This window comes from Chanos chanos, chromosome 8 (genome assembly GCF_902362185.1).
Source record: "Chanos chanos chromosome 8, fChaCha1.1, whole genome shotgun sequence".
Taxonomy (NCBI): Eukaryota; Metazoa; Chordata; class Actinopteri; order Gonorynchiformes; family Chanidae; genus Chanos; species Chanos chanos.
Genome location: NC_044502.1, coordinates 12,251,304 through 12,260,574, shown reverse-complemented (window position 1 = coordinate 12,260,574; position 9,271 = coordinate 12,251,304). Strand labels below are relative to the sequence as shown.

At 40.1% G+C, this 9,271-nt stretch overlaps 2 protein-coding genes across 4 annotated transcripts; both read left to right on the top strand.

Moving 5' to 3' along the window:
- On the top strand, positions 1-4,357 carry gde1 (glycerophosphodiester phosphodiesterase 1). 2 transcript variants are annotated; one of them, XM_030781821.1, is made up of 6 exons: positions 1-515; positions 855-1,030; positions 1,400-1,505; positions 1,862-1,954; positions 2,131-2,342; positions 2,965-4,357. In XM_030781821.1, exons 1-6 carry the CDS (start codon positions 252-254, stop codon positions 3,110-3,112), a joined length of 999 nt encoding a protein of 332 aa, XP_030637681.1. In that variant the 5' UTR covers positions 1-251; the 3' UTR covers positions 3,113-4,357. The 2 variants fall into 2 exon arrangements, with proteins under 2 accessions (XP_030637681.1, XP_030637682.1); XM_030781822.1 differs by lacking the exon at positions 1,862-1,954.
- An 848-nt stretch (positions 4,358-5,205) lies between these two features.
- mcrip2 (MAPK regulated corepressor interacting protein 2) lies at positions 5,206-9,241 on the top strand. 2 transcript variants are annotated; one of them, XM_030782473.1, is made up of 6 exons: positions 5,206-5,355; positions 5,604-5,719; positions 6,003-6,072; positions 7,039-7,172; positions 8,105-8,206; positions 8,767-9,241. In XM_030782473.1, the coding sequence occupies exons 2-6, from the start codon at positions 5,665-5,667 to the stop codon at positions 8,835-8,837; spliced, it is 432 nt and encodes a 143-aa protein (XP_030638333.1). In that variant the 5' UTR covers positions 5,206-5,355; positions 5,604-5,664; the 3' UTR covers positions 8,838-9,241. The 2 variants fall into 2 exon arrangements, with proteins under 2 accessions (XP_030638333.1, XP_030638334.1); XM_030782474.1 differs by lacking the exons at positions 6,003-6,072; positions 7,039-7,172 and having other exon boundaries at positions 5,206-5,719.
- The last annotated feature ends 30 nt before the right edge of the window (positions 9,242-9,271 follow it).

Genomic DNA, 9,271 nt, shown 5'->3' with positions numbered 1-9,271 from the left:
CAACATAATTGCGATACACCATTGAGTGACGGTCATATTTGAAGTAAGCTCAGTCGAACGTGCTGCTAGGCAATAAATCATGTTTCGACACTGCGCTTTTGCCTCCTGATCTCATAGCTCTTCCCTCAACAGGCACACTCGTAGGATGACATTGGCTGTCGCAGTTTGAAACTGTGCGAGAGCAGGTTTGACTCGAGACGCTGACCCTCATTTCGGAGTGTGGTCGTAGGAGATCTCCAGGTTTTTCGAAAATGCTGGAGATAGGAGATGGAACTACCTGCTTCTCGGTGGTTTTCATCCTGGTTCTACTTAGCACAAGGAGTGTCATTTGGTCCACTTTATTAACGGCCTCTCTGTACACGTTCCTGGTGATGTTCCGATTTCCTCAACTCCCCCCTAGCCGGGCGAGACAAGTGTTACGGCCGCCGAAGCTCCCAGCCAGCGGGGTCTCTGTGGTGGCTCACCGGGGAGGGGGACACGACGCGCCGGAAAACACTATCGCAGCTATACGAGCGGTGAGTTTTGCTCCTGTTTGATTTGATGTCACGTCGTGTTTTTGTTCATTTTTTTTCAGCTGTTGTCATAGCGCTTGCTACAGTTATCCCTTTACCACTGCACAGAGCATCAATGGCGCTATAAAGATCCATGTGTGTGTATTGTCCTTCACTGACAACTGTAGTGTTTTAAGCAACAATATGGATACAGTACAGAGATTTTGTCTATGCCCATTAGGCCAAAGGACAGGGTAGGGCCCTGACACCACTGATTTATTGCTGCAGTTGTGTAATACCATTGACTCAAGGGTATTACAGAATTATTTAGTCATACAACATGTATGAATCTGTTTTGTCAAGGCAAGTGAGAATGGGGCAACAGGAGTTGAACTGGACCTGGAGTTCACAGCGGATGGCATTCCTATACTAATGCATGACGAGTCTGTGGACCGGACCACTAACGGGTCAGGACCACTGAGCAAGCTGAGCTTCTCTGAGCTACGGAAGTTAGATGCTGCAGCCAAACACCGTCTCAGGTTAGCAGCTTTCAGCAGAAAGATAGAGATGAGGGAGAAAGAATGAAGACCATAATTTATGTTCCAATAAAGTTTAAATTTTCAAATTTTGCATATATTAATAAGAACAGAAGCCGCAGCAAAGCTGTGAATACAAAGCTTTTTATGTTCGCCAAGGATACTTGACAAACTGGTCTATGCGGATAATTATGAAAATATTTTTTACATTCACATATTTTATATACACACCTACATATTTAGAAGATTCCACACAAACATGTGGAGGTTTGAACATTCAGGTTTTTCAATTTGTCATGCCTTTACATTACAAACGCCCATGCTATTCCCGTACCTGTTAACAGTGAACACGTTTATGTTTATTGCCCCCAGCGATAAGTTCCGTGGAGAGAAAGTCCCCACTCTACAGGAGGCTGTGGAAGAATGCATCAAACTCCAACTGACCATCTACTTTGATGTCAAAGGTCATCCAGATGAGGTACAGTCAGAGAGAAAGTTTTTTGTGTGAATAATGCAGAATCCACATCTTCAGCACTTAACATTACTCTCTTGATAATGGCTACACTGAAGAACAGACAGTGCTGGGTTTTTGCACATTTTCTGTTGTTATCAGTGTTAGCAGAACAGTCTTGTACAGACACTTGTTACCATCTAAAAAGAACTTAGAGCTGTCGTTCAGCAATTATTAAGCTGTTTGGCTATATATACTGTATATATCCTTAAAGACCTAAAAGTAGAGGAATAGCCTGCTGTCAGATTTCTTGTCATACACAGTGTCATGTCTGATATATGTGCTATTCTGTGGAAAAACTGTTTGGTCTTTTTCTCTCTCAGTCAGCTTCAGTTTTTAAGGAGCTGTATAAGAAGCACCCCGTCCTCTACAACACCAGTATTGTCTGCTCCTTTGAGCCCAAAGTCATCTACAGGGTAAGTCAGTTGGTGCTTATGAACAGAGCAATACTAAGCTGTAAATCTATTAGTACATTATCAGTATCAGTTATCTGTTAAGTTTTTTTTTTTTTAGATAAAGTAATTATGCCTATAAAAGTCATTGAAGTTCCGGTCTGATGGCACCACTCCTTTGACTCTGTACCTTGATCCAGGTGAGACAAGCAGACCCTGATATAGTGACAGCATTAACCCATCGGCAGTGGAGCTTGAGCCATTTTGGAGATGGCGAGCCCCGGTTCCAGTCGTTATGGAAACACTACTGGACTCAGGTCTTGGATGTTCTGCTTGACTGGGCGCATCACCATGTGCTCTGGAACCTTTGTGGCATTTCTGCCTTCCTGGTGCAGAAAAACATGATCTCACCGTGAGTGAAACACTACACGAGAGTCATACATTTCACACCACTGCAAATACATTATAACAGATCATGTCAGTGTTGCACAAATACAGAACATCAGTAACTAAAATAGCTTCACGGTGTTTAATATCAGTTTTTCTCTTTTTTCTTGATTAGGTACATATGGAAATTCATCCTTTTGTGTTGACAGCTACTTATTTGTTTCTAAAATGTCATATTTCTCCAGACTTCCCAATAAGTCCACCAGATCTCTTATATAACAGCTCAAATTCAACAACACCAGAAAAAAAAAATGATATGCATTTTAGTGAAATAAGCTGAAGTCTGACTATAAGTGTATGCATAACAGTTTTGTAAGATAGACACACATATACATGTAATTATGTAGTGGTGTACTTGGCATACATTTGTATAAAGCTGCCTGCTACAGACAAGACTGACACCTATGTGGCAATCACCCTGCACCATCTGAGCTGTCATTTCAGAAGGTGTTGGGCTTTTCTTCCACTCTCCTTTACTTTAGAGATGAACACGTTTTCTTTTTTTGAAAGTTATCCGTTAGCCTCAACATCAGTGGCTCTTCTCCTCCAGAGCAATATTTTAGCGGAATGCTTTTTCTTTCCCTCAGGGACTACGTGCAGTATTGGAGAGCACGAGGTGTTGAGCTGGTTGCCTGGACCACCAACGCTGCGGTGGAGAAACAGTACTACCAGGATCTGCTTAACATCAACTACATCACAGACAGTCTGCTGGAGGACTGTGAACCTCACTACTGAAAAGAACAGTGCCAAGAAACAGTAAACCCTCAATCTGTAGTCATGACACTCACCCGACCAAGTATCTTGCATTGGTTTTAGATGTGGTTTTGTGGGATGGAACGTTTTTTTCCACCAGACAAGTACTCTGTTTGCAATATAGTTTATAGCAAATGCAAGGTACAAAGCAGCTCTTTAAATTTATCAATGAGTGAATGACTTATCATGAATTTATCAATGAATGAATGATTTCAAATGGTTCTTATAACCCAAAATGGCCTTCCAATGTCAGGAATTCAGTTTAAGGAAAATACAAGTACTTTGTTGAAGTATATTTGTTGAAATGTACTGTACATACTCACTCAGGTGCTGAAATCTACAGCTGCAGAGATATTGTTTAAATGATTTAATTCTTTTTAATATGAATTCATATGAATTCTCAGGCCTCCATTCAATCTGTCATATCCTAGAGAATGTATGGATTGTCAGGACAATCCCACTTAATCTGAAGCAGCACTAGTAGACAAAGTCTGATGAGGTAATTCATACCTTGTAAGGCAGTGATGAAAGATAATTAATTAAAACAATAGATGAAAAATCTTGTCCGCACATATCCTTGTGGATTTGGGTATTTGAATCCAGGTTATAGGCTACATTTCTTGTACTACCTTTTCATTTGCCAGTTAACAGGATTTTTCAAAGTGCAATAGGCCTGAGAATCAGAAAAGTTGTTTTTTGTTTTTGTGGATTTTGTACAACAAAATCAAAGTTGCTGCTTGGGAACATAGGGATTTATGTGCTTAATCCTCAGCGGGATATAGGCAGCATGGATTTGAACCATATTACAACTTCACGGTTAGACCTTGATTGACTGAAGAGTTTATGTCTTTCCTGTCAGTTTCAGAAACACATACAGTAACTGGTCACAGATGTTGTCATTCAATGAATAGAGAGTAATTTATTTGATGTATCCTTACAGTTTTAATGTACTTACACAGTGTGATAACAATTATCATAGCATAAATTGACATTTTTTTCAGTTGTTTGACCCTCATGGTTCTGTGAGCATGAAAAGTAGAATATTAGTCATAAGATCAAAAACGGAGGGAGGGGGCAGTAAGTAAATAAAAAGCATTTTTATGGATGTTGTTAAATTATTAGGCAGCTCGTAAATTCAGCTTTTTATTACGACCCAGCGGTAACAACCGAAGAGTGAAAGAAGTGCTGAATCACACTTGATTAAAATATCACACAGTGGGAACATTTTACACATGCATATTATACGTCCCAAGGATTTTTTTTTGTCCTTACAAAACTTGTTGAATGAACAGTGATGACAGTAATAAATAAAATATTCGGGTTTAACATCAACATTATCTGTGCTTTTATTTATGCATTAATTTGTGTCTAGTACAGATGACGATATAAGCAATATCGAAAATTTGCAGTTCAGATGGGTCCAAAGGTGCAGTCCATAGGTGTAATACTTACACACCTCTCAAAAGGTTTTAAAATTGCAATACTAATCACATAATCCTACTGTTTATTGCAGCAAGGCTATAATGTTCGAGTGGTCCTGGTAGATCTGCATCATATTTTATGAATACCTTGACCTTATTAACCTACATTGGATGAACGGTAAAGTTCGAGCGCGCGATTTAAGCTTGTCTAATCCCCTGATCGTGGCATGATGCACATAATGGCTGCGCAGATTTACGCAGAATCGTGTGGCTAACAAATAACTTTGTTTACCAAATAAATAAATAAATAACAAAACTATATTCCAAGTCTTATGAAAACAGATCAAATCACTTTTCAGTATCATTGAAATATGACTGCCCTGGTTTGACAACACTAAGGAATATCAATACATCTGAGCCAAATAATTTAGTTCGGTTTTATACTGTTCGCTTTTTATACTGTTCCTGATGCTTTGAGTAGATGGTGAATAATAGGTGAAAGGTAACGGATCGTGACCCAGTTTGCAACGCTCCCTTTTAAACGGCGATTTGGGGGCGTGTTGTGACATCAAAGGGGGGGGTGGGCAGGTTTGCGGCGTGCGCAGTAGCCTTAGAGTCATTTGAACTTATAGGTTGTCCTCTTGAGAACAAAGTTTACCCAAACAACACTGCCATAGCAAGGACATCGTTCAAGGCGACAGCTATATCACTGGAAGCATAATTTATGCCTTTGCTCGATTTAAAGAGAGGACTTACCCTTGACTGACCTTTACTGAGTGGACAACTGAGCAGACGGTCTTTAGAGTAAGAACATATGCTTATCCGCGCCGGGGCGACAAAAACAGCAGAGCGCTACACTAAGATCACCTAAACGCGACTGCAAGCAGCTTACGTTAGCAAGTGAAAAGACGGCTTGACGCACACCAGCTGACTTAAAACAACACGCTGTTTGCTATATTTTTTCCACGGTGGCTGCGTCAAGAGTACCCCGTCGAAGGAGGACTGCACGACATTACCCACGACTCATATAATTCTCAATTTTTAATCAACAGACCTCTTGAGTGCCGCCGGTTACGTCAAGCGTGCCTCAGTTCATTGGGAATTGGCATTCACATGATGTACACAATAACAAGAGGTCCCAGCAAACTTGTTACACAACGAAGAACAGGTAACATATGTCTAAAATTGTTGCAAGGTGCAACCTATGTTGAACTCTGAATTTATATTTATAAATACATAGGCAATCGTGGTTTTGTCCTGCACGAGAGCAATATTAATATACCTGCCAAAAGACTTTAGCATTGCATTACTGATATACGACACAATTCTTTTGAATGTTTATTGCAGCTTGTCTGTCATGTTTAAGGGATGAAATAACACTCTAAAGACTGTCATTCTAATCTTGAAATAATTAAAACGTGTAACACGTTCGTATGTTGTTTCTTTTGTAGGTCCCACTCAGCAAATAGAGAGTAAAACCAACAACTTGAAACAGAAGCAGACACACTGGTTAGCAACTAAGTAAGTCACAAAATAACAGCAATAAGTCATGTATTTCTTGTATTGGATATTCTTGCATGATACAGTTGTTCTTTGATCACTGCGCACGTGGGAAGGTACGTAAGACAGCCACAGCGAAAGTTGAGCTCTTATGATTAACATTAAAACCAAAGTCACAAATAACACAGACTAATAGAATGCAGGCCCAACAAATGTATGCACAGGTTTGTTAGTGTTATTTTACCAACTATATAGGTTTATTCAACCATCGTCAAGCTGTAAATTGCCATAATCACGGTGACCTTGTCAGTTTAGCTTGTGCTACGCGTCTTTATCCCAGTTGTGTCTAGCTAACCGGAGGTGCATGTTGAATCAGCATGTTTGTACTTAAGCAAGGCAGTTAAAATGACAAAATATTGCAAAACCCTCTGACAGCAGTACAAGCGAAAATGATCACGTCGTTTATGTGGCTAAATGCCAACTGTGTTTTTCACAAGGGCATGACTAGCAAATTGTGTGCTGCACGATCAGTCCTCTCTGTTCATGTGCCATTGGTTAGGGTAAGCCTGTTAGATGTCCCCGCGATTACACTCACGTTAGAATCACCGGCGTTAACAAATGTCGTTGACAAATTATAATTCATCGTTTGGTTCTATGTCAGTAGCGTTGAACGTTAGCATTTATACATTCAACGACTTTCTTTCGTAATGTGGTTGCCCTGGTCACCATAGAAACGAAACTGTTTAAGGAAGTGTCTCCCCTGTAAAAATGAAACGTAGGGATCCCCGTATCACAGCCTTGGTATGTCCCATGTAAACTGCTTGAGAGGGTACAAGAAATGATTTTAAAACATGATCGCAAGCTAATAGAGAGCCATCATCATCCCCCGGTTACATTTGTAGATGTCCACGCAAGGCATGCTATAAACTGTCTTTTTACATGTGCTGTTTATTTTATAACCCAGCTTTAATTTTTGCGCTCTGCTAGCACTCCAGCCCCAAAGATTGTCTTTCATCGTTTGAATGGGAAACGGTACCACAGATCCTCCTCCCCTAAAGCGGACGCCACTGCTGAGGGTTTTACCCCTGCACATGAAGAGAATGTTAGATTTGTCTATGAAGGTGAGGTTTTCAAAGAAAGAAAGAAAAAGCAAGCAAGAAAGAAAGGACTTATCAATCTGGCTGTGGGTAGCAAAGACATAAGCAAATTGCTTGTCTGCACTCTTAGTTTAATTCAAACCACCACCAGTTCACATTTACGTAAGGGATTGTTTCTAAAAGTGTCTCTAAAGAGTTTGTAAACAGTGATCTGATAATGTCATTGTACAACCTTGACCGCCAGGATACTGGCAGAGCCCAAGGTTATGAATGATGATACACTCAAGGATTTGTGAAACCGTGTCCACATTGTTTTAACCTTGGTTTAACCTGTATTTAGAGACCTGTATTTGTACCTGTCATACTTTAATTTGTCAAAAACTATTCAAATACGAACAAGAATGCCTTTATTGTCATTGTACATGTACAATGAGATTCAGTCTGGTGGCTGCACAGCTTTGGTAGACCCCCCCCCCCCCCCCCCCCCCCCATTTTACTAGAACTTTCTTTCAGTCAAGTTCCTTGCTATCATTTTCTGTCTTATTCTGTGTTAACAAATTCTTCCAGAAGGTTATTGTGAATTTGAAAACATAATCTGAGGTAATTAATCTTACTCTAAACCAGAGGAAGGGAGCATGCTTATCTAAAATGGAACTGAACCCCTCCTATTTTAGACTCCTCCTCCTTAGGCTGATGCAATACTGTTACAACTTAAGGAAACTTCACAAACAACTTTGTGGTTTTTAAACAATTTAATTGCCTTTAGGCACATTTAAACTCCCAAACCAGTTTAGACGCTGTTAAGTGAGGCCAAAAGCAGTAATCTTCATTCTTTCATGTCTACAAACACAACATGATTTGCAGTTTTCAATTTCCATATATGATGCATTACCATGAGTATTTTATTTTAATGGTGTGTATTTGTGTGTGCGTGTGTGTTTTTTGGACTTTTGCAGCATGGCAGGAAGTAGAGCAGAAGCTTGGAGATGGGGGGCAGCCAGAGAATGGAAAAGGCCCAGTGCAATACGCTGAGAGAACCCCCAGTCCGGGCATGAAGAGTCAGTGATCAGTCTCATTCACTTTGCTTTTCCCCTGCCTGTTTGTCTGTCACTAACTTCTTTGTATCATCACCTTTCTCTCTGCTCTAACATAGAATTCTAGTGTATTTTTTTTTATCTAAATTCACTGGTGCAATGCTGAGAGACCCACTCATTTACATAAATAACTTATCTTGGTCTTATCTCTTGAAAGAGTGAAGTTTCTTTTTAATGTTTAACCCGTAGAACAGTAGTCAAGCAATGTAACACAGATTCTTTGCGGAGTTTTTCTGTTCATGGCTCATCCTAACATTTTACAGTCTAACTCCATCTTAAGGTTGATGTTTACCTGAAACCGAGGAGAGGGTTTACCTGAGGAGAGGGTTAAGAAAATGTGAAGTGTTTTTTTCCAACAAAATAATAAATTGTTACAGTTTTACAACATTATCTATGCCAGCTTTGTGTTCCTTTTGAAATGCCTTGTAAAACCCTAAGAGAACTGCATAGCCTCCTGATTCACAGGGATACCAGAGTCGTAACTAAAATCATTTTTGAAATGAAATCTTTCTCTTCTCTTCCAGACTTTGTGCCAATAGATTTGGAGGAGTGGTGGGCCCAGCGCTTCCTCGCTAACATCGCTAACCTGTCATGACAAACATACTGTTGGACGTCCAGGGTGAGACCACGAGGTGCTCTCTGTATGAGATGATTAGGAGAGGGGGGCGGGGGACAGACTGACTTTCCTGCCGTGTCGAAGTTGTCTAATCGAAATCAGGGAACCCATAATGCTGTGCAAGTCTGTGCTACAGCAAAGATGCACCTCTGACTACATTTCAACCAACTGATTAGAGTTCCTCCCCTGGTGACCACCTTCTGGTGAGCCAATCAGAAAGATGGAAGATGATCTGTGATTTTTTTTTTTTTCTTTTTGCCTTTTTGTTTTTTTTTGAGAACTTTTCATGCTGTGTGCTGAGATGAGATGTCTGTTTTTCTTGGCTGGTCTTTGCATAAAATATGTGAAAAAGGGATTAAAAAAAAGTAAAATGTTTTTCAAGATTTCTCTGTGCCAGAATGTTTTTTTTAGTG

Bases quoted from the DNA above. Each gene is read 5' to 3' on its own strand.
- gde1 (XM_030781821.1), top strand. From the start codon at position 252: ATGCTGGAGATAGGAGATGGAACTACCTGCTTCTCGGTGGTTTTCATC. The intron at 516-854 runs GTGAGTTTTGCT...TGTTTTGTCAAG, and splicing joins CTATCGCAGCTATACGAGCG to GCAAGTGAGAATGGGGCAAC. The intron at 2,343-2,964 runs GTGAGTGAAACA...TCTTTCCCTCAG, and splicing joins CAGAAAAACATGATCTCACC to GGACTACGTGCAGTATTGGA.
- mcrip2 (XM_030782473.1), top strand. From the start codon at position 5,665: ATGATGTACACAATAACAAGAGGTCCCAGCAAACTTGTTACACAACGA. The intron at 6,073-7,038 runs GTAAGTCACAAA...GCGCTCTGCTAG, and splicing joins ACACACTGGTTAGCAACTAA to CACTCCAGCCCCAAAGATTG. The intron at 7,173-8,104 runs GTGAGGTTTTCA...GGACTTTTGCAG, and splicing joins TGTTAGATTTGTCTATGAAG to CATGGCAGGAAGTAGAGCAG.